At 47.9% G+C, this 24703-nt stretch overlaps 1 protein-coding gene across 2 annotated transcripts in view; it reads left to right on the plus strand.

Moving 5' to 3' along the window:
- The first annotated feature begins 1195 nt into the window (after positions 1–1195).
- The window catches only part of HLF (HLF transcription factor, PAR bZIP family member), a 52417-nt gene continuing 28909 nt past the window's right edge, over positions 1196–24703 (plus strand). Inside the window, exons 1-2 of one of the 2 annotated variants that reach the window (XM_059381059.1) lie at positions 1196–1731; positions 3892–4227. In XM_059381059.1, the coding sequence (XP_059237042.1) occupies positions 1617–1731; positions 3892–4227 (451 nt within the window). In that variant the 5' untranslated portion in view covers positions 1196–1616. The remainder of the gene's footprint in view (positions 1732–3891; positions 4228–24703) is intronic. The other variant, XM_059381061.1, reaches the window with a different exon arrangement.

The following is a 24703-nucleotide window of genomic DNA, read 5'->3' on the forward strand; positions in this document are numbered from 1 at the left end:
TTCTTCTTCTTCTTTTTTTTTTTTTTTAAGATTTACTTATTTGTCAGACAGAGTGAGCACAGGCAGACAGAGTGGCTGGCAGAGGCAGAGGGAGAAGCAGGCTCTCTACTGAGCAAGGAGCCCGATGTGGGACTCAATCCCAGAACCCTGGGATCATGACCTGAGCTGAAGGCAGCCACTTAACCAACTGAGCCACCCAGGCATCCCCCGAGACCCTTCTTAAGGAATACTTTAAATAATTATTTTAATTACTGTGCAAACCTTGTAACCTGACCAGGGCACAGTCATCTGTACTCTCCTACAACACGTATTTCTTGCTCCCCAGGGAACCTGCTTCTCCCTCTGCCTGCTGCCCATATTTCTGAAACCCCATTTAGTGTGCGTGCGTGTGTGTTTGTGTGTGTGTCTCCTCTGCCTTTATTCACTCTCGGGCAAATGTGTATCCCTCTGAATGCCCTCCTGACAGCATGGGAAACTGATGACAGCGCCCCCTCTGTTACTCTCTCTTCACTCTACCTTTGTATCTCATTAGAACTTCTAAGCAAGTCGTTATTTTTCAGTAGTTTTGGGACCAGGGCAAGAGAGAGGATGTTAAGCTTGCCTGTGGCCAGGAGGGACATTTAGAGGAGCATTTACCTGCCATTCGAACTAAACCAGTCATTCTCGAACTTGCTGCTCGTTGGAATCACCCTGGGGAACTTCAGAAACTAATGATGCCTGGATGTCAGCCCAGAGGTCTGATTTAATTGATCTGAGATGCTGCCTGAGCATCTGGGTTTTTGTTTTTGTTTTGTTTTGTTTTTTTACTCCCCAGATTATTTCCATGTTGAAAACTACTGGGAAAAAAAAAAAAAATCCTCATTCCTCTTCCTCCTCTGAAAAAGTTGAGCCCAGCCCAAATCGGTGATCCAGGGGATCTGGCACCTGTCATTTCACCTTGGGCTAGCTCTGCAGGATCTTGGAAAATCCGCGCGCGCGACGACGCTAAACACGTGGCGGCGGGGCGGGCGGGGCGGGTGGGGCAGGCGGGCGGTGCCGCGCGTGGCCCCGCCCCTGCACGCCTATCGGCGCGCGGTGCGGGCCCTGACGTCACTCTTGTCAGGGCCGCGGCACATGGGCGGCCGGATGCACTGAGCCCGGCGCTGCGGGGCCGCGGAGCGCGGGGGAGCAGCGGCCGCCGGCGCGGGGAGGGGGGTGGGGTGGGACGGCGCCCAGCCTCGGGTGCTGGCGCGTGGGGGCCGGGCCGCGCGGTGCCTTCCGCCCTTCTGCAGCCATCTGCATATTTTTTCTTTCTTTTTCGCAATTTTGAACATTTTGCAGGACGAGGGGTTCGAGGCAGGTGAGAGCATCCTGCACGTAGCCGAGGAGCCCGCGGGGCGCTTGGCGCGCTCTCCGGGGACCATCTGCACTGGGAACCCGAAAGTTTTTTGTTTTTATTTTCTTATGCAGATGTATTTATAAAGATATAAGTAATTTTTTTTTCTTGTCTCCACCGCCTTGAAAGCGAGTACTTTTGGCAAAGGACGGAGGAAAAAGCTCAGCAACATTTTGGGGGGCGGTTGGGCTTTTTTTTTTTTTTTTTTTTTTTTTTAGAAAAAAAATTTGAGTGCATCGCGATGGAGAAAATGTCCCGACCGCTCCCCCTGAATCCCACCTTTATTCCGCCTCCCTACGGCGTGCTCAGGTCCTTGTTGGAGAACCCGCTGAAGCTCCCCCTTCATCACGAAGACGGTGAGCGCTGCCTTCCTGGCTGCCCCGCTCTGGGAAGAAACGACGCTCCTGGGGTCCCTTTCCCTGGCTGGGCAACCCTGCTGGAGCATCTATCCCCTCCCTCCCTGTCCCCTGGCACCCTATCCCTGCTTTGTTGAAATTTGAAGCGCTCACCCATCACCCCCCTCCTCCTCCAAAGGAGCGGGAGGGGGAATCCCCTCACTGAGCAACGTTTAAAATAGTGCTGGGACCGACCCAGGCTCTCTGGGTCCCGGTCCTCCGGCGCAGGTGGGAGTCATAACTTGACAGGTCAGTGCTCCCTAGATGGAGGCTTCCCCGCACGCAGAGTGAAACCGCCTGCGCGAGGGCAGAGCTTCGCGGGCTGGGGAGGAGAAACCAGAGGGCCTGGTTCTGTTGTGGCCCGGGGAGGGGGCGGGGGGTGTCCCGCAGCGTAGCCTGTGTATTGGGTTCGTGCTATTGTTTGTGTGTTAGTTGGCGTCCGGAGCTCGCGAGGTGTGAGCGGAGCCTCATGCTCTCCCTGCCAGGGGTAATTCAAAAAGCGGGGTGGGGGCTGGAGCTGGCGGGGGGGCGGGGGGGAGTGGTCTCCGGGCGGGAAGCTGTGCACGCCTCCAGCTCTGACACTTTCCCCGTGCACTTTTCCTGGTGGGAGGGGAGAGCGGAGTAGGCTCACGTGTAACCGCGCTGGAGCCTCCTCTGGCTTGAACCCTATCTTGGTAAGTCCCAAACCTCCCCCAGGCAACCTTGGCTGGAGCGGGAGAGGAGGGGTCGGGGCGAGAAGGCGCCCAACCGAGCTCGTGCCGCCAGGGATTTGTCAAATTGGGCTGATGCGGTTTCATGCCTTCGATGTCACAGTAGCCAATGCGAACCGTGCGGCTTTGAGTGTAAAAGTCTTGAAAGATCATTTGGCTACAAATAGCTTGGGAGTACTCGCATCTTCTAGCAGGGGGACAACTTGTTGCTTTGCAAGAGTTGAGGGGTTTGGTTCGCCTTCTGTAAAGTATAGCTTCCCTTTTAACTCTCCTTTAAGGAGTAGCACTTGGGAGGAAGGTGCTGCCTGCAGTCTTTTGCATCTGTGGGTGTTTTAAGTCAAATTCTCAGGAGATGAGACTAGAGGATTAGAATGGATGGCAGCGGAGGCTGTGTTTCTCTGAGGAAGAAACTCAGAAGCCAGATTCCCTAATCCCAGATTCCACCCGCGCCTGAGTACTAGAATGGGCAAAATCCAACCTGGGGTGAGAGGTTCTTCCAGGTAGGACAGAACGGCATACCTCCCTTAGTGGTATGTAATCACCTTTCCCATAGCTGAGCTTTTGACAGATTGCATACATGTGTAATTTTTGTGAATTGGATCATACTTAAGCTTTGGGGAGGGGGAGGGGGAAAAAAAAGCAAAACAAAAGAAAACAAAAAACCATCCTTTTGTAAAATACAAAGTTCCCCAGCGGCTTTCTAAACAAACATATGCAGGCTCAGGAAATTCTCAGTTTTCTCCTCTGTCAGCATGAGGCATTGGTCAGTTCCTTCAGGTCTTAGAGCCTCTGTGTCTTCCTTACAAATGGGGATAATAGCTCTTTGCAGGTTTATTATGAGATTTCTGGAGGCAATATGTGGAAAGTATCAGGTATATAGTAGGTGCTCAATGCATGCTTTCAAAGGAGGGTGGAGAGTCCCTACTTTACCAAAATTAGACTCCTCAGCTCACTGGCTAAGTTTGAATGACCTCATATTACTGTAATGAATTTCCTGGAAGAGAAATCATGCCTGGTTATTGGCTGTTTTCTTTAAAAATCACAGCATTTGTATGTAACTGCAGGTGTTACTTTCTCACTGTAGATCTAAATTATTTGTCTCCTCAAATCATGTACTTGAAAACTGCATTCCCTTGTTTATATCCTAGATCAGCTTGTAACCCTGTCCCAAGGACTGGGACTAGAGCTTTCTTTCCAAAGTAAATAGGAAGATGTTGAAAAACAGGCAGAGATCCATGTCCTGTCTGAACTTTTAACTCTAGATCCACAAAAGCCAGCAGCCAGAGAAGAATCCTGGTGTTTGTGAGAACATTTTGAACGTGGTGTTTTGTAGCAGAGGCCAGGAGGGGTGATTTAAAAAGCGACACTTTTTTTTTCTTTTTTAAAGTCCTAATTTCCCCTTTTTCTGCAGCATTTAGTAAAGATAAAGATAAGGAAAAGAAGCTGGATGATGAGAGTAATAGCCCGACGGTCCCCCAGTCGGCGTTCTTGGGACCCACCTTATGGGACAAAACCCTTCCCTATGACGGAGATACTTTCCAGTTGGAATACATGGACCTGGAGGAGTTTTTGTCGGAAAATGGCATTCCCCCCAGCCCGTCCCAGCACGACCACAGCCCTCACCCTCCCGGGCTGCAGCCGGCTTCCTCCGCAGCCCCCTCCGTCATGGACCTCAGCAGTCGGGCGTCTGCACCCATTCACCCTGGCATCCCGTCCCCGAACTGCATGCAGAGCCCCATCAGACCAGGTAAATTCTAAAACGATTCTCCCTTCAGGTGGGGAAGAGGGTCAAAGGGAGGGACAGGGTGGGGGGGGCGGGGAGGCACAAATACCCTCCCAGGGAAGCCAGCTGGCCTGGAAGAGGAAGCTTGTATTTCACTCACAGCCCATATCAGTGAGCATCCGCATGTCCCGGAGAGTCAGCTAATGCAGATTCTGTGGACCTACCTCTAGAAATTCAGATTTTTCAGGGCTGGGGTAAGGGCCCAGGAATATGCATTTTGAACCCAGGGGAATACTGATGCAGCTGATCTGAGGACAGCATTGAAGAAACACCAGCCTACAGTGAATGCTTTAGATACTGTAGGCACCCTTCTCTCCTGCCCTTTGGTCTCCTCCCCAAATACACAGATACGGGATCTTGCTGAACGATGTGGGTAGACTCTCCAAGGCTGTGTATGGTTCACCTACATTCATTTTTCTCTCACCTGAAGGGAAAAAAATAGGGGTGTGGGGCCAATCACCTTTTTAACCTTTTCCTTTTGCATTCTCCTTGATTGAGAAATGAATGTAAAAGCGCCTCTCCCTGTTAAGCTTGGTTTAGCCTTCTGCAGAGCCGGAACCCCATTATTCCTACAAACCAAATAGTTCTTCCAGTATCTTTTTTTCCATTTTCGTCTGTTCATTGCACTTAATCCATGTCTGGATGCCTGCAAGGTCGGCTGTAAGCAGTGTTGAACTACATAAAACATCACCTGAATTGTCCAGGACTTCAAAACCCACTGCTCAGTGCTCAGATAGAAACACAGGCTGAGGTGGACTGGCCCTGGCTTCATGCTGTTAACACTCTGTGGTGCAAAATGAACAGGAAGAAAGCGCATTTCACGTGCACAGGTAACCAGGAACAAAGATTGAGCCAGAGAAATTGCCAGGAAGGTCACTGAGCAGAGGTCCTTTGCTGCAGGGGACACAGAAAGCAGGACAATGGAGGACTTGTGCTGGAGATCATTCCTGAACTCCGTGTCCTTGCCTCGTGTAGAATTTCTGTGACATGCAGAGCAAGACTAAAATGGAAGGAAATGATTTAAAGGAGGAAACTAACACCCTTGCCTTGAAATATTAGTACCGGAGTTCAGGTCTTTATTTCTGTGCCAGCCCCCTTCTCCAGAACCTACTCTGAGTGATAACTCAAGGCCGCTGGCTGGAATAGAATTAAATCTTAACCTCTTCCCAGCCCAGAAGGCTGCAGAAGCTGGGAAATATACTCCTTGGTGTGACCCCCAAACCCCTTATTCCTTGTAGTGCACAGGGCCATGGTTTTGTTTCTTCCCAGGAACAGATAATCAGCTGAATAAACATTGAAACCAGGGAGAAGGGGCTGGAGCCCAATGAGAAGGTGCCTCGTATCTCCGTCACTCTGCTCTGCAGAGTGAGACTCAACCACTTTGTAGCTTTAGGAAGTGATGTTACCTCTCAGAGCCTCAGTTTACCTTTGTATAGAAGGGTATAATTTTTATAAGATTGGGTTAATGTGAAAGTTACATGTAGTATGTATAAAGGGTCCAATGACTAGCAGTAGATGTTCTGTTAATGAGAGCAGTAGTGATTGTTGTACCTGTCTCAACTTTTATCATTGATTTCAATCCTGTCTTCTGAAATACCTTCTTAAAATACTTAGGAACAGTATATAACCCTCCCCCCTCCTGGAAAGAAATATCAAGAGATTTTGGCCAATAGTTACTGGATTGGTACGTACCAGTCCTAACACTTAATTTCTCCATCCCCTGGCAAATACAAGATGTTTTGCCAGGTTGGAAATATGTATTTTTCTCCCCAAAGGCAGGTAAATATTGAGTCCCCACATCTTGGTCCTACTGAGAATCAAGAATTAGGGTTTGAGATTTGGAGGCTTCCTTAGAAGCCATTTGTCAGGGCTTTTAGAATCAGTGCTGACCGATGACTCTCAAAAACTTGGGGTGCCCCCCCCCGGCATTGCTCTAGCTGCAATGTCCACAATAGCCAGTCTCTGGAAAGAGCTCAGATGTTCATGGACAGGTGACGGGGTAAAGAAGATGTGGTATGTATATACAATTGAATACTGCTCAGTTATCCAGAAAATGAGATCTTGCCATTTGTGATAACATAGATGAAACTAGAGGGTATTATGCTAAGTGAGATAAGTCAGTCAGAGAAAGAGAATTATCATAGGATCTCACTCATATGTGGATTTAAGAAACAGAACAGAGGCTTAAAGGGGAAGAGAGGGGAAAATAAAACAAGATGAAATCAGAGAGGGAGACAAACCATCAGAGACTCTTAATTATAGGAAATAAATGGAGGACTGCTGGAGGGGAGGAAGGTTGTGGGGATGGGATAACTGGGTGATGACATTAAGGAGGGCACTGATGTAATGGGCACTGGGTAGATAATAAGACTATGAATCACTCATCTCTGCTTCTGAAACTAATGATACATTATATATTAATTAATTGAATTTTTAAAAATACAAAAATATAGCAATATTAAATATAATATTGGGGAGGCAAAAAAATAAATAAAATCTGCCTAAGAATAAAAGAATAAAATTTAAAAAAAAAAAACACTTGGGGTGCCCCAATCAGATTTGCAAACTGTGACAAAGAACTCCTGAGTTTCAGCAGAAATCATTTTGTTAGGTTATAGGGGAAAGGTACTAGGATTAAAGAGGGCACTGGAATCTAGAAATAAGCTCTTCACTTAAATGTCTTTTTTTGGAAATGGAAACATATTTCAAAATAATCTTCACATCGAAAACTCAGTACTACTCAATATTCCTCACAAGAAGGGGGAAAAACCTGAAGGTCTTCTTCAAGTGCCAAGTACAGAGATAGTAACACTCTTCCAATAACAACTCATACCGTGTTGGTCATTATAAAGCTTATAAAGCAAAATAAATGTCTAAGGGATGTGGACATGATGGATGGATGATGTGTCCCAAACAAAACTGAAAAGGAAGAAAGTTCTCGATCGTTCATGTAATCACAGTCGTGACCAGAACAGAAATACCAAGTTAATTTTGAGGAAAAGAATTCCCCAGAAGGGAAGAGCACGTGTGTAGCCTCGAGCGTTCTGGGAACTGGATCATTTCAGTCTAGATCAAGATTTCTCAGTCTTGGCACTGTTAAGGTTTCGCATAAGTCTTTGCTGTGGGCCACTGTCCTGAGCCTTGTAGGATGTGCAGTAGCGTCCCTGGCCCCGAGCCCTTGAATGCCAGTCACTATCTGCCCCCCTGCCCTGCCCCTGCCCTGTGACAAGTAAAAATGTCTCCAGTCACTGCCAGCTGTCCCCCAGGGGGCAAAATCACCCCTACTGATAGAGACTTTGAATTTGGACAGCAAAATCTGGGCATAACTCGGTATCCTGTCACACACACATGGATGCTTTTAGCCTCCTGTAATGCTTTCTGGCAAAACTTTTGAGAAGGTCAGGCAACATTAGGTTGCCAAGAAGAAAGATCATGTTAATAAGAGCATGGTTAGACGCTGCTAGTTGATGAAACTATGACATCCGGCGAATCGGAAGATAATTGCAAAGTAATTTTATTAAACATTTGTTTTCTGTATTTGCTCAGCATGCGGTTTTTGAGTTATGCTCAGTAGCCTGGTGTCATTAGTGCCACCTGTCTGGTTGAAAGGAAATTAAGCCATAAGCTGACAACTAATGCATTTCTAGGTCTACCCCAAGTGTGTCTTGGAGCGACAAGGTCAGCACTCTTACAAATAATCTTACCGCTTAGCATCATGGCTCCCCCAGCCCCCGTTCCTGTTTGGTGCCCCCCATCCTTATTCCTCCTTCTAGGTGTCTGATCAAAGAATAAATCAAATATCTAAGAAATGCAGTTTTCCTTGAAGAAAGAACCCAGGGATTCCCCCCCCTCAGCCACAGGAGGTGGGGTGACGGCTCAGCTGGCTGGGCTGACGTCTTGATGAGGAAAGAGTAGTGGTTGCTGGCTGCTGTAGCCACCTGCACCATCTTCTCTGGCATCCAGGGTGCCCCATTCCGGATGGCCTCAGGTCAGCGGAGATGGCAGGAGTCATCCCGACCGCTGTGAAGTTTGCCTTTCAGATCCTATCAGAGATGGTACCCGGGAGTGCTCTCCTCGAGGTATGCACCGGTACGGAAAAAATAAGAATCTGTTTGCCCAAAGAACGGAGCGATTGCTTTAAGGACAGCAGTCCCTTTAGGGAAAGTCATCTGTAGCAGACAAAGGCAGAGTTATTTTTAAATCACATGCTTGTAAAGCCAGATTTGAAATCGTTTCCTCTGGTGGTTTTTCTTTGAATAGCTTGGGGGTGTCCTACCCCTGTTAGACCCATATTCAGCTGAGAATTAAGAAGGCTGTCTTTCTAGTTGTGAGCACAGACAGCGGGTCATGATGAAGGCTGGTTACGGAGTGAAGTGAAAATCCTTCCATGTGGTGGTGTGTGGGAAGAGGAGGGTAGAAGTGGGCGGCCGACAAAGGGTGGGGAGGTGTGGGAGAACCCATTGTACCTTTGCAAGATGGCATGTGTGTTCTGTTCCTGCTGACCTTCCTTCACGATCTGGTTTTGGCATGGAAGGAGCATGCTGGCCGTGGGGTCTGAGCAAGGACAGAGGGGAATCTTGTGCTGGTGGGTCTGGGCTTGTGGGAGGTCCTGCCCAGGCGACAGGATTCTTTTGCTTTTCTCAACATCAGGAGATGAAGCTTCAGTCTCTCCCTCCCCCTTCAGGGTGTGCGGTTCTGTATTTTCCCCTCCAGCACACTGAGATGTCTGCAGGTTGGGAGCTTCGTGATGGATAGTTGCTGTGCAGCGCACCTCAAGTATCTTGGAAGTGTTTTGCATTCACTGGGATCAAGGACATCATGAAGGGGAGAGAGTCAGCTTTCTTCTGGAGGCAGGCAGCTGTTCTGTTTCTTGTGAGAATGTATCTTCCTCACCACACCCTGTAAAGGACAGGCTTGTCATTGTCTCTTCACTTTGACCTGTTGTGACATTCCCAGGACAGGAGTTCCCTGACTTCCGGCAAGAGGGGTTTTCCGGTGGTTGTGGAAGGCGGGGTGGTGGTGAAGACCGTAAGCTCTGGTCCTGGGGGCCTGGGTTCCCATCCTGGACCCACATCGGCTTCTGGCAACTTTGGGTCGATGTCCATACATCTTTAAGCCTTGGGTTACGTCTCAGGAGTGTGGAGATGATAAACAGTCCCCTTCCCATGGGGGTTTTGCAGGGTTAAATGGGGTGGCACCTGACCGTCGGGCATGGTGTGGGGCACAGGAATACTCAGGGCCTGGAGCTGCTGTTCTGATGTCAGTGATATGGGAGCAGGGAAGGAACTAGACTGTATTCCCAACCCCCGTTTTCCATTTAGGGATTTGTTTCATCCAGTCCCCTTCTCTCTGCAAAAATAGGACATGCTTTTTTTTTTTTTTTTTCCCTCCAGCATGCCCAATCCTTCTTCTGTGTAGTCTGCTTGACTTTGCTCCTTCATTCTGGGTTAGGACAAGTGACTTCCTGGTGTTAACCCAGCAGCTTCGCTGCTGGGTTAGCAGTGCCTATTCTGCCAGTGTGGAAAGAGCCACCAGCTTGGTACCCAACCCCTTCCCCACCCCTGGCTCTCGTGCAAGCCCTGCAACCCTGGCCGCCTGCCTGCATGACCGTGTGCTTCAGGCATGTGGCTGTGCCCTGTCAAGCTTGCCCAGCTCGGGGTGGCGTGCTGGCTCGCTCCCGTCCCCCGCCCCAGCCCTTGCTTCTCTTCCCAGGCGAGCTACAGCAAGCGCCAGCAAGAAATTGTAATCCTGACCCTGGCATGAGAAAGCTGAGCCCTGTAGGGCAGTTCATACACCAGGGAAACCTGCTCTGCCCGGCACTGTAGCCAGACCCCGGACTCGGCCCTCTCTGCCGTGCCTGTCTGCCCAGAGGCCCTGTCTTCTCTGCACCGCTGCAGCGGGCAGGATTCCTCGAGGCCGGCTCCTGCCAAGGGTCTTGGCAGAGTCTTTCCAGTTGAGCACTGTGCCTAGCAGACTAGAAAAATAGCAAGATGAAGACAGAACTAGGTGGAGGAGAAAGGAAGGGGTAGGCAAGGAGGGACGTGCAAAGCTTTGATAACATCCCAATGTAGAAAGCCGGAGGATGAGAAGACGGCAAGGATCCACTGGGCTTCTCTGGAAGCTCTCCTGCAACGGATCACTCTTCCCTGGGAGTCATTTTTTTATGTCTCAGCAGTGAAAATGGAGGGAAGAGGGAAGTAGCAGGGGAAGTCACAGGATTAAAAAACACTTTGGGGAGGGATAGGGTCTGCATTTGATTCTGTAATGGACATGGCTGAGAATACCTTTCACTTAGTATATATCTGATATTCCTCTAGCAAATATGTTGAACCAAAAGCCCCATTGTTTTCTAATGAACCTCAATTTCCTGAAGACCTTGATTTTTGCAGGGCGCAGGGCAGGTTTGGGGGGGCTCCTCCCATTCACAGCACCCATCCGAGCGGCCCTGTGTCTGAGGCAGTTCTGCAAGGGCCTAGAGCAATGGCTCAGAGCTTACAATCCAACCAACCCAACCCATCCGGGTGTGAACCCTGACTTGTGCTTGCTTAGGATGTGGGGCAGGTCATTTAAATGATCTGCTTCTGATTTCCCATCTGGAACTTTGGAAATAATCACTGGATCTACCTGGTGGGGTTGGGGAAGGTCCTGTGAGCCGGGGCAGAGCTCGCGCTTGGCACCATGCCTGGCACGCAGGAAGTGCTCAGCAACCGTCCCTAACTGCCTGTGAGTGGAGTCCTCACGCCGTCTCATCTTTCTCCTGGGAGGACCTAGCACTGGCCTCCTGGTGAGTCTGCAGACGCTGTCTCTCCTCGTGCATGAAGGCCTCTGGTCCAGGAACTTGAACTTCTCCTCTGCTCCTCTGCGCAGTCTTGCTTGCCCCTCTCAGCCTCTGAGTTTTAGGGAATCTGGGGTAGTTCAGTGCAACCTGTGACCGTTCCTCCTTGCTCTAGAGATTAAAAATCAAAACAGACAAAACGCAGTTCAAAGAGGTTCCCAATTAGAAGGTTTATTCTTGACATATTTGCTAGCAAATCAATCAATTGATGTTTCCATTGCATTTCTAATAATAGGCGTTCGTAATTTGACTGGAAGGCAATGGAAGGACCTCAGGAGTAAAGAAGCTATAAGGCCTGTCAGGGTGCTGGAGGAGGAGAGAAGTCTAGTTCACCCCCCTCCCGTTTACAAGCAAGACTTTGCATAAACATTCCAGAATAATAATTCCTCTTTCCCCCAAAGGGTCCTATAATGGATAAATCCTTACTCTTCCTGTACCTTCCTTTTCTCATCTGCCAGGTAACATCTTTGTTGGGTTTCTGTGAACTTGGTAGAGGCATTATGCACAAAGGGTCCAGCATGGCCCCTGGCCCACAGGGGGCCGGCCTTTACCACGCGTGAGTCTGTTCTGTTACTTTTCTCTTGTCGATGTGAAGGTTAAGGAGCGACAGAGGAAGATTTAGGAGCAGCCTGGCTTGTCCCCAGAAATAGCATCAGCTTTCACTTTGTGGTGTGCCCCGGGGAAGACAGACAAGGGTATAGCTTGGCTTCTGGTCTCAAAGAAATGGCCATTTAGTCGGGAAGATAGAACTTTTAGGTAAAAGGGTGAGTGACAGGACAGAGTAGCATGTCCTTGGTGCCAAAAGATGGGGACAGAGAGGCCTCCAATAAATCTACTGAAAAGAGGCTGTGGAAGAGTGATCAAGTAAGTGAGTAGAACGCTTAAAAATAAATAAGGGAGCAGTGCAGGCAATAGGAAACCACAACAGATCTCACAGGAAGCAGCCACTGCCTGGGGTAAGAGTGCCCGAGGCAAGTCTTCTTGGAGGCGCTGGAGCCGGAGCTGGGTCTGGGAATGAGAGGTGCAGAGCCAGAATGGTGAGTGGGAGGCCAGCGAGGCAGAGTTGAAGAGGTGGGAACGCCCACGGGGCGGTGAGGGAACAAGGTGTAGATCCAGTTTGGCTGGAGCAGGAAATGCGTATGAAGGAGTCAGGGAGAGGAGTCTGGAGAGGCAGGTGCCAGGCAGGCTGGCAGCTTCGGGAATGCCTGGCTGTGCAGCTTGAACTTTATCCAGTAGGCAGTGGGGAGCCACTGAGGGTTTGCGAGGAGGGAAGTGGCATGTGGCCGGTTCCACTCCGGTTCAAGGTTGGATCTGAGACATTTTTAGATACTTCACAATAGTTTCCTCTGGCAAACTGGGACTTCCTTATTATTATTATTTTGAAAATAAATACTCTCCCTTGAACATCAAACAGCTTTTGCAAACACAATGTTCTAATGATCTAGAGAAAGTAATTCAAAAACACAGGGTTTAGGTTTCACTTGTAAAGCCCATCATTTGGGGCTTTATGATTTTAGATTGGGGGAAACACTCTTTGACAAGAAAATAGTTGGAGGGATTTGAATGGTTCAGAATTTAAAAGTCCAAAAGCAGGCCTGGTCTCAAAGGAGTAGAGAAGTAGATTTTAATAAACCCAGCCCATTAACATTCATCACTTTTAAATGCCTCTATTTTATAAGCTTACTAGGTTTGCAAACAAGTGTATGGAACTGACTTCCAAGTGTAGTTTTGTTGTTCTGTGTGTATATATGTATGTGAGAAAAAGAAGACATTAATGCCTCAATGGTACAAATAGTAGTTGATTATAAGGATTACCTGCAGCAGTAATATCTAGCTAAAAATACTTAGCCAGGTTTCTGGCCAGCTGATTAATTTTACTCCCGAGAGACAAAGGAATCATTATAGTTTCGCATTCTTGAGTCCTGACCTTGTATTTGTGGCTTCCTTCTTCCCTGAAACCGGAATTAATTGCTCATCATGCTTGTATATGGTGGCTATGGGGTGGGTGTGTTGCTTTGAGAATGCTGCTGGAGGGAAGGGGTTTTGTGTGTGTTGTGGGGACAGGGTCTGGGGGGGGGATGGGGTTCGCCAAACGGCACGTGCATCAGGTGACTTGCCCAAATACCACTGAAGTGTACTCTGCTATGAAGCCAAGATTACAGAAAGCTGGAGGAGTTGCCGAACCCAAACCAGTTAACTTAAATAAAGAAATAACAGTCACTGTGTGCAGTTTCACCTCCGGCCATGTGCAGTAGACAATTACAGGAGTGTTGGCAGAATTGAGGGTCTGTTGGGGGAAAACCGCACAGTACTTGTTTCTGTGGAATTGGCTACTGGTGGATACATACTCTGGGACTGAAGGTGGAAATTCCTAAAATGTTTGTTTTCTTTCTCTTCTGACTTTAACAAATGTCCTTACTGTCTTGACTCTTGGATGGGAACCTCCAGCCTCTCTTTCTGTCCTGAAAAATCACACAGTTCCACTGTCACGTGAGGTTCCTGAAACTTTTGTTTTTAGAAGTTTAATCTGGGATTTTTTTTTTTTCATTAATGATTTTTGGAAGAATGCTTTGGAATTTGAGGTCTTAACTGAGAGATGGCTTGTGGCTAATGAAACCTCTTTCCCTCTCAAATCTTGCCCGGGAGACCGTAGATTCCTAAAAACAATGAGTGCCTGCTACAGAAAGATGCTCCAGGGAGCTACAACACTAAATCATCTGTGACAAAATGTTCTCTTAGAAAGTGGGATTGCATAAATGGATCAGCAAAAATAAGTGCTCTGGCAGAAAACTCCTCGAGTGGGGAAGAGCAATGCTTTCTTTTCCTAATTAGCTCTGGGTTTAACAGTCTGATTCGCTGTCTTTGCGATGGAATCCAGGCCCGGACAGCAGAGCAGAGAAGGAGAGTCTTGTTGCTGCTCTGTAAGTGCTTCTACACTTAATGGAAAGAGTTAAGAAGCGACGCTGTTCATTCATGCACGATAAAGCCTCTTGAACTGAACTGAATGGGGAGACGGAAGGTTTGTTTGGGGAAGGATGCCACCCGGTCCTGACCAATGGGAATCCATGCTAGGAACCAGAAGAACAAGATCATGTAGATATGCAGTAATCAGATTACCCAGATGGAGATCTCAGTAGCCTAAGATATGAAGAGTACTTCTAAGGAGAGTGACACAGTCCAACTCCATCTGCCCTGAGGATTAAACAGAAGACTCCCGTCCACCTTAGAATCGAGTTATTATGCTGTGGGCTTCATTAGTTAGTATCGCTAAGGAGATTATGGAGGCTTTTAGGAAAGGAAAGTTTAAAAATAGGATGGGGACCTCAGATCCAGTCAAAATAGTATTGCTTTTAAGAGGCCAAAGGCCACTGAAAGATTTGGAGAGGAAAGAGTGATGATCTAGAAAGCATAGAGAGAAGTAAAATGCCTTAATTGACTTTCCGAGGATAAATTTATAAAACTGACTTCGTAAAGAATTTCTTAGAATTTATTTCATTACAGTTATTAGTATACTTTCCCAAGGTGCCCAGGGCAGGGACGGGGGGCGGGCATTGGTGTCCTTTTTTTCCTGATAGAATCTAGCGTATGTTTATTTCAAATGGCTGGTAACCACTTGAATGATTTTTAAGATAATATTTACATCTGTGTCAAAAAGTGAGTATTTTTCAGCATTGTAAGTGAAATTTCCTCAAACGGAACAGACCATTTAGTAGCATTTAGTGACTGCATTCCTTACAAGTTTGAAGACGAATGAAAAACTTCACTACTTCAAAAACTGGGTGTGAAGAAGCAATTTAGATTTAGTTATATTGTTTCTCTTCCTACCCTTCAGCTCTCCTGACGGTCATACCGCATCGATTCAGATTTTGTGATCATTTGACCTTTTATTGATGAAGCTGAAATTTACTTCCTCTTTATGAAGAAAGATATCACCAAGCAGATTAACTGTGCAAATATAATCTTAGGCACATTTAACTTCAGTACAAACTTGTTTTTAAAGGCTTTACCTGTGTGTATATAAATTGATTGTTTGTAATTGTAGTGTGTACTAGTGAGTGGCAGGAGACTGTCTGTCCTTTGGACACTGGCCGCAGTACTGATTGGAGTTCCCACCAAATTGTTGCAGCTTCTCTCTGTCTCCCTCCCTCCCCCACCTGTTCCACCACACTTACCTTTTATATTCATTAAGCTTAAATTTTCCTATATACTAAGTGTATGGAACGCAAAGAGCATTTTTGTTCATTTACCTACCACCGAAGAGGATGTCCTAGACCAATCCCGAAGGATGGTGTTTTGTTTTGTTTTTCCTTGAATTTGACTAATGATCAGCTGTTGGTGCAGCTTCCCCTCATTCTTACTATTCTCTGCATCAAAGAGCAGCATAACATGGGGGTTAAACCTCTGGCCTGAACGTAGATCTTGGCTCTGTAACTTTTCTATCTTGTTTTTTGCTCTGAACACGGGGGAGATCATTCCTGTTCCAGAGGACTCCTGGAGGAGTAAACAAAGTGATGCATTCAAAGCCCTTGAGCAGTACTCAATATAGGAGTGGTAGCTTTCATCACTGGGACCTCTCTTTGACTCTTTCTTCTCTTCCTCTGCCTCCCTCATCGTATGGTCCTCTGAGTAGGAGCGTGTCTCATGCTATGGCACTGATGGCCTCGAAACGGCTCCCCACCTTCTGCGTCACTGTAGGGAAGAAAGAGTCACGAGGAGGCAAAAGCTAAGTATTGGGGGTGTTGACTTCTATGGAAAGATCTACTCCATCTCCAAACCCTGGCTGTGGTCCTGTAACAGTGTAACCACCTGCTTCCTTGGGTGGCTCTGCTAGATGTATGCTCCATAGGCCGGGGCTGCGTCTCTCATCTCCATCCCCCTACCAGCGTCTGACCCTGTGCCTGAAGGAGCTTGGGAGGGGGGAAGGAAGAAATGGAACTTAGAGACATCTCCCTGGGGACTCTCAAGCATTTCCAACACGCTATAAGATTTCTGAGTTGGGTTTCTTCTTTTTTAATTTAGGTGACACCTTTGGGTCATGCAGTGGAGAACTAGTAGCCTCCCCATCCCCCCCCCCCCCGTCAGTTGTTGGTGATGGACTGTTGGGTGGGGAGAAGCAGGATGGTGGGACCCAGAGGTAGCCAGGTCCCTGGCCTTCTGCTCCCCCTAGTGTAAACCTCTTAGACATGTTCTTCTTATCTCCCCCTGCAAGGTGGAAAAGTGTCATGGAGGTCTCCAGATAGGAAAAATGGACCCTTCTGTTGAAGCAGAAGGGGAATGTGAGGAAATTGAGAAAATCAAAGTAGATTATTTGGAAGGAGAGTATGAAAATAGAATTGGGATTAACCTGATATGACTTTGTTTTTCAACCAGATTAGAGATGTGGCGTTCTTGGCATAGGTCTTGCTATAGTACTTAGTGTACTGTACATATGGGTGTGGCAGGGTAAAGCTTTTCAAGGTACAACAGTCCTGTCTAAGATTAACGAAGTTTATTAAACTAAGTAAGATTTCCCCCTCTGGATTCCAGCTAGAGCTCCCTGAGCATATTTTTACATCTAATGAAATATCTCTGTGCTTTCCTAAAAGAGTAGGCACAATGCTCCTAAGTTTAAATCAGCTAAATGCATATGAAATCATAGCAATACCCATTATGTGTTAAAGCCAGGATGGTGCTAAGCACTTAATGGAAGCGGTTGTAGGAAATCAGCTCATATTAGGAATGATGTTGCTTCCTGGAGTTTAGTCTGCTCTCAAGAGGATTGCATATTGTGGCTATGTCGCCAAAGTACGTTTTCTCTTTTCTTCATCAGCCCTTCCACTCTCATTACAGGCAGCTTAAAAATAAATTTGGGCATGTCTCCGTGGCCAAAAACCATGGAGATCAGAATGAAATCATCTTCAAGGCAGAAATAACAAGCTCTGATAAAGATATTCAAAGAAACGCAGTCCTAATAGCACAAGCATGTCATGGTTGGACCCTCTAGGCACTAAACTAAATTGGATTTGGAGTTGGAGGTCTCCTGAGAACCCATGATACTTTGGGCAGGTCACTTAAATTATGAGCCCCTCCCCCACCTCTCCTACCTGGAACGTGGCAGCCAATCATAGGATGGTCATGGGGGTAAATTACATTAAATGGGCAAATCAGTGAAGGGATCTGGGATTGTGCCTGTTCACAGTTGTCACTCAGTATAAGTTTTAACTCAGAGTGACAATCTGGTACTTATTTTTTTAAATTTTATTTATTTGAGAGAGAGAGAGAGGGAGAGAGAGGGAGAAGCAGACTCCCCACTGAGCAGAGAGCCTGATGTGGGGCTCCATCCCAGGACCCCAAGCCAAAGGCAAACGCTTATCTACTGAACTACACAGCCCACCCCCCCCCCAGCCCCCTGGAGTCTGGTATTTAAAGATTACTTTCTAAAAGGTACTTGTAGTTCAGTGTTGGGACTCCTAGATTTCTGCATTGTCAGGCTGAGTCTTTGTAAAGCCCCATGATGTTTCTTTAGGTGCACCAAAAGATCTACTTTATAGTCCCAGCTGTGCTATGAAACGTCTTAAGCAAGTTGTCAACCTCTCTTGCGTTTTACTTCTTTATCTGTAAGATGAGAATAATCTATATCCTTCTAATTTATAAGTATGTCATAAATATAATTTAGCCAATTAGAAAATTGACCAAAGTAAATTCAAATTAAAGCATACATTGGGTTAGCATTATTATTTTCATTGGGTTTTAAATGGCAGGAGGGGTTGGGGCACCTGGGTGGCTCAGTCCAGCCTCTGACTTCAGCTCAGGTCATGATCTCAGGGTCCTGGGATCAAATCCCATGCTGGGCTCCCTGATCAGTGGGGAGTCTGCTTGTCCCTCCGCCCCTTGCCCCCCCAAACCCGAGCCCCATTCTCCCTCTCTCTTTCTCTCTTTCAAATAAATAAAATCTTTAAAAAAGAGAGATAGAAAAAAAAAAAAAAAAAAAAGACCTGAACTGAAAAAAGAGAGATAGAACATGTAGCAGCAATTGGAAGGCCATTTAAAAGGGCACTGCATTTGGAGTCAGCCAAATTGGGGTTCTGGAGCTAGTTTACCAGGATTAGGTTGTGTGTCCCTGGTCACCCAATCTCTCAAGGCCTCCGTTTTCTTGTCTGTAAAACATGGCTGCTATTTTTAGCTCTGTGACTCTGTTCTAAGACTACTAGGAGCTGGAAGACTAACATTCAAATCTTGGTGCAAAACATGCAGAGCCTCTTGGGCTGATGGTACTGCTCTCAGGCAAGGAGGTGGATTAAGAATCAGACCTTCTGGCTCTCATAAAGAGTGATGGGGTTTAAAAAAGTTGAGCTGAAAAGCAAAAGACATTTGACACCTTTGGGAAAAAAGAACAGCCTTAAAGCTAGTTTCTCCCTTAAAAAATGGCCTTCGTTCTGAATGGGAACCTCTGGCTTCTGGTATTCGGCATTCCCAGGTTCCCCCGTAAACAGGATATCTGGCTGGAATTACTGCTCCAGGAGTTGGATTTTTTAGCAGCAGTTGATTAGGCAGACAAAATAAATTTTTTAAGTGGGGTGGGGGGGAGGGTGGGGGGTGGATCCCTGAGGCCCACAGCTAGCTCTTTTGATAGTGACTTCTCCAGAAGGGCAGTGGCCAGCTCTGCTTTCAGCTTGCTCCCCTGCATGCCTGGATCCAGGGCTATGTGTCCCCCCGTTCCCCCACCCCGGGCACCACGGCAGCAGGTTCCAGCTCCCAGTCAGCTGCAGTGCACTGCTAGGTGGCTGGAATGTCCTCTGGAAAGACTGAAGCCTGGGCTGGGCTCAGTGGAAAGAGTTTTGTGATGAATTAGGGATGTCTGCCACAGGCACAGGTGGGACAGTATTTGTGGCAGGTATTTGCTGCCCCGACAGAGCAGGTTGGAAAGATCCTTCAGAACTTGTCCCTCCGCTGGGCAAAAGATCAAGGACTCAGGCCAGTACGGTTTCTGGTGTCCTGGAAAAGTGTTCTTCCGAGCCCCTGGCACATACTAGTTTGTGCTTTGCAGGAGGCTTCTGGGGAGTTTGATAGAATGGAAGAAGGGATATCTTTTGATTCTGCGCTGCGATCAGGGGGCAGGAGTTGCAAGATGGACAGAAGCTGTAAACGCAACACTCCCCATCAGGTTCCAGTGGACACTGCCGTAGAGGTCAGGCTTGGGTGGGCGCTCACTGCTCCAGCAAAGGTTGCTACAAACCATCGAGCCTGGCAGGTGCAGCCAGCAGTTATGGCTGCAGATTCCCTGGGAAACCTGGACCTTGGAATGACCAGGAGGCTGGGCCCCTCAGTACCCCACACTGGGATTCTTGTGCCACCACCTTCTCAAAGAAGGCACTGGAAAGTTTACCAGTCCGCTTGGGCTCGGGATGAACTTCCATTATCCAGGCTGATGGAACGGATATTCCAAAGTCTATTTCTTTCTCTTCCCTTTTAGAATGAGCTTTATGTGTTTGTGCTGTGGATCTGTCTTCCTGGTGATGTTTGAACCTGTGATGCTGCTCACAGCTCCCCAAGTATGCCTCCCATAGGCAGCCACATGTCTCCTAGCTTTAGATCCAGGCACTGAGCTGGTGGAGTAATCGTGGTCCCATTTTATTGAGAACTTACTCTGTGCTCCTTGGGATCAAGGTTACTGTGTGACAGGGGGTGGATCCAGGAGTATTTGAGGCAGTGGGGTGGTGGCCTTGAGGTTAAACATTGTGGGGAACCTTGAGGGTGGACCGAGAGAGATCGCAGAGAGTGGACCTGGCTTCCTCTGCTACTGTGGTTTCTTGATGTTTCCAATGACTGCACTTCAATTCTGCATACGATTAACTTTCAATTATCCTGAGGCTGATTAGCTGGTTTGCAGATTAACCAAGGTGAAGGCTCACCTGGGCCTGGGAAGTGCTCATCAACTCAGCTGCTCCAGAATTAGCTGGTTATGGCTGGTTGCCTGCCAGTGGTCAAGGAGCCTTGGGGCTGGGCTTCTGCAGGGGAGGTGAGCAGAAGAGCAGTATCTTCTAGGACTTTCCAGTCCTTTCAGCCACAGGAACCCTTTGGGCCATGAAGTCCTGCCTGGAGTCTCCAACATAGTCCCTGAGAGGTTCAGAAGCTCCCTGTGGTCCCTGACCTGTGGGCTCTGCCCCTGGTACCTCCAGCTTTCCACATTGGGAAGATCAGGTTGACCAGAGAGCATAGTGAATTGGAAAATCCCGGAGATTAAATGATCTCTGCTGTGTTAAAAGAGCCCCAGTGAGGGGGGAGGTTAATCCCCCTTTTCCTCCTTAGCTGGTGACCCTCCCCGCCAAAGATAGAGGTTGATGCATTGGGCAGTGATTCCTTCCTGAGGTCAGAAGGGACCAAAGTCACAGTGGTAATGAGGCAGGAGTTGGTGGCCACAGAAGCGAGGTGTTCACGGCCCAGGCTTTCCCATGGTGATTGTTCTGGTGACCTATGATTCCCTCACCATAGCTGCCTGTGTTCATAGAAAGCTGGCTGCCTTTGCTGGGCCCCTGTGGGGTGAGGGAATAGAAGTACATGTTCGCCGCCCCTTACACCCGCTCAGAATATATACCGTTGAACCTAGGAGTCAAGCTGCGTTATTTGGGGTAACCTCTGTGGAGGTGAGGTGCCCAGAATCCCAGGGACACTCCAGACCTTGAGAAGGTGTCCAGGAAGGACTACCAAGAAAGAATAAACATTTGTATGGGCTCATGGTTGATGGGATTCCATGGATTATTTTTCTTTCTCTAGCAGCATTTTCCTGACAGGTCTTTTCCTCTGGGACTCTGCTCTCCTTTTGCCCTGGCAGGCCGGGAATGCCTCACCTTGACACCAGTGAATTTGCCGGCAGTGCCGTCCCTTTGCAGCCGGGACCGTGGGTTTCCCTGGGTCCTTCTCCCTGGCTCACGTTTCCCCAGGGCTGCTGGCGTGTACCGTCTAGAGATCACATTTTATTAACACAAAGAAATCTGCTTGGGCTGCCTGGCTCTTGCAGTCACGTGGGGGGAAATGTGCTCCTTCAGTACCACCAGCCTGCAGCCCTCTGTGCAAAATACAGTCGAGAGCTGGGCGCCGGGCCAAGCTTACATTTCACTTTGGAACACACTTTCGCATCAGTCCTTGGCAGAACATCCACGGTAGTGTCTATTTGGGGAGTAAGTTAGAAAAGTGTTGTTTCCCTCTCATGAGTGCAGAGAGATAGGACCTTTAAAAAATATTTGACTTTTCCCCATCTTGGCCGTCTTCGGGGTGCGCAGGTAACAAGGCCATGCAGGCAGACGTGGAGGCCGGGCCTGAGAGACGCCCCTCTCCCTCCTGGGATGTCTTGTTTCCCTTGCTAAATCAGTAAACATAGCCAGGACCGCCTGGGACAGAGGAGCTTAGGCCAAGGTAATAACATCAAAACCAAAGTCCTGGAACTCTTGAGTAAACTCGTTACCCTCCCAGATAAAACAACTTTGTTGTCCAAATCTTTCTTTCCAAAGATCTAAGACTTTCAAGCGTTGGTCCAGAGCCAACCACTGAAGGCAGGAACTTCAGCAAACCTCCTGGAATGGCAAACACTGTGAAAATAAACAAATGGACCTCTTCCATTCAGTTTTCCCTCCCTGGTCTATTTTTATTTATTTCCCCCGCCCCTTGTACTTTACCGTTTTGTAATACCACCAGCCGCAACAACCCCCCCCCCCTTTACCTCTGGTCCTATCTGTGGCTGATCATTTTTCCTTCAGGAAAACACAGATCTAATTTCAAAAAGAGGAATCGAATCGGAGGGGAGAGGTGATAGAAAAGACTTCTTGTGGTATCCCCTCCTGCTCAGTTATTCTAGGTGGCTGTCTGGTGCCTGACTTGGGTTTGAAAATAAAATCGCTTCTGGAATTTTAAACCATCCTTAGAAAAGATGAAAATGATTCAAAAGCAAAGATTTATGGGAGTAATGCTAACTTCTCTTCTGTCAATGGAATAGACCCCTCTTGTAACAAATGACTGAGAATAAACTCCTCCTTCCCTGTCGTGCCAACCCATAAATTCTGCAGGGATTTCCCAAGTGCTGAGCCTTACTCTGATTCTAGTGTTTTCGGGTTTGGACTGTTGCTGTTGCTGTCAGTCCCATCCAGCCAAGCAACAATGAATCAAGATTTAAAGAAATTTTCCAGCAGGGTGCCTGTGCCAGGGGGCCATTTCATAGGACAGACCACCAATGGGAAGCCCCCTTATTTGTAAAAGATGCCCAGAAACTCAGGGAGCAGGCTGCAGCCTCCTGCCGGTCACCTGGTGAAGCCTTTGCTTACTCTGCGGAAGGGAAGTGACAGAAACACATTCCACCTGTCGCAAAAACCTGCTGGTAATTAGCTTTAAAAATAATGCCAAGTTCTCACATGGCTGGTAGAGGCATCAGCTCGGGGGGGGGGGGGGGGGGGGGGGGGGGGCGTGGGGGGGGGGTGGGCGGGGAACGAGTGCTCCTTGACAGAGTGATACTGTTGCAATCACATTAGTCATTCCAGGTGAGGTTAGAGAAGGTTACTGGGGAGATGGCGGTCGCCCTGCCATTTCAAAGAGGTCTCCTGAAAGTACTGAGAAACGGTTGAGGTTCAGAAGTTTATTTGAAGCTTTGTTCCCCTTCCCCTTATAAGCCAGACATGTGTTTTTTAAACGCATTTTCCTTTTCAAGGGACAGCAGCTCTAGCAGATGATGGAGATGGCCTGTGGTCAGCATCAGGTGTCAGTTCTCCCTTGCTCGTGCGGATTCTCTGCTTGGTATGTCAGCCATGGTAAATGTGTAAGCCCTGGCTAGTTGCCACTCACCACCCAGCCAGACGCTTCCCCCAGCCCTCTACCCCCTACCCTCCTCTGGGGAAGGGTTCAGGGAATGTAATTTTATTTTATAATTAACTGAGGCAATGCACTGTGCATTTCTTCACGCATTGTAACAGCAGAGCTGTTATCAGTCAGAACGCACTGCTTTGAAAATCAGTAGGTTAGGTGGTTGGTCTTGAGTCTGGTCTGTCCTCTTACCAGTGTGAGTATTTTAATCCCATAGGGTTTTGTAGCTTTTTTTTTTCATTTTACATGAAATGAAGTCCGTGAAGGTGTGTTGAAGCCTATGCTCTCGTCTCCCAGAGCACTCCTGCGGTTAGGTGCTTGTTGACTCCGCACCTGACTCGGAGTTTCCAGAGGCTTTTCTTCCCAGCACCTAAACACAGGCTTAGGACCACAGCTGGCATTCAGGAAACATTTGCTGAAATAACCAAGACATTACTTTCATTATAAGTGATTTAAAAGAGAATGTACGCTGACTTTCCTATGTTCAGGGGTGCTGGCAGGACTGTGTTGAACATGGGGAGCCTTTGCAAAGGGATAGGATGGCATGGTGAGGTCCTCTGGGACAGAGCTGAGTCAGGGTGGTCTCGGAGGAGGCGAGGCGCAGACACAGCCCTGCTGACCCGGTGAGAGCTCCCGAGTGTCTCAGAAGGCTCCGGTGAGCTGGTCTTCATGTGAACCTTTTGCTGTTTACCAGTTGATTCTTTAATAGGCAAGAATGAAGAATGTTTTCAGACAAGAGCATTTCTATGCTCACAAATAAAAGTATAAATTGACCCCTCCCCCAATTTTCCCTCCCTCCATGACAGGCGGAGTTGGAAGTGGCCAGCTCCAGCCTGCACGTTCCCAGTCACCTGGGAGAGCTCTGAAAACTCATCCAACAGGATCTTGATTGGGGTTTTAGCGGGGTAAGTAGCAGAGTTCCATGTTGGGTTGGGGGAAGGGAGAAATGGTGGGAAGAGTGCAGAGAATTATTCAAGCCACTGAGGTGTTTTAAAATACAGGGGCGCCTGGGTGGCTCAGTGGGTTAAGCCTCTGCCTTTGGCTCAGGTCATGGTCTCAGGGTCCTGGGATCAAGTCCTGCATCGGGCTCTCTGCTCAGCAGGGAGCCTGCTTCCCTTCCTCTCTCTCTGCCTGCCTCTCTGCCTACTTGTGATCTCTGTCAAATAAATAAATAAAATCTTAAAAAAAGTTTTAAAATACAAAAACATAGTACACAGCAGTCACCCTTCCTTCAGTCTCCCCAAAATAACAATGGGACATGCTGACCTTGGGTATCCATATGCAAATGTATGTACCCAGTTGTGTATGAATTGAAACATTACAGGGCGCTTTGGGGCCTTGGAGAACTTCTTAAAAAAGAGAAATGTCTTAACTCCTAAAGCAGCCCCGAAATCATTCCAAGCCTGTTTCCTCAGGTCTTAACTCCCTCCTAGCACCTTGCTTGTGTGGTATTAATAAGTCATCCTGTTTTTAGTCTAGAAAAAAGGCCAGGCCGGTTCAGTAGAACGCCACTGCCTTTTCTCAGGTTGCACTTTGTCAGAGGTGGGGAGGCTCTTCCGCAGGCCTCCTGGGTGTTTCCCTCTGAAAGTAAAAGGGACATCCTTTAACCCTTGACCTTCCTCTAAGCCAAAGACAAACAGACAACTACGCAAAACTAACATTAAAAGAAGGGCTTGGTGTGCAGCCCGAGGACTCCAGGAGGGGCCCTGTGATGCCGACTTGCCCCCAGCAACCTGGGGTTCCTGCTTGTCACTCTGCTCTTACTCTCCTGACTGATGA

This window comes from Mustela nigripes, chromosome 16, assembly GCF_022355385.1.
Source record: "Mustela nigripes isolate SB6536 chromosome 16, MUSNIG.SB6536, whole genome shotgun sequence".
Classification (NCBI taxonomy): Eukaryota; Metazoa; Chordata; class Mammalia; order Carnivora; family Mustelidae; genus Mustela; species Mustela nigripes.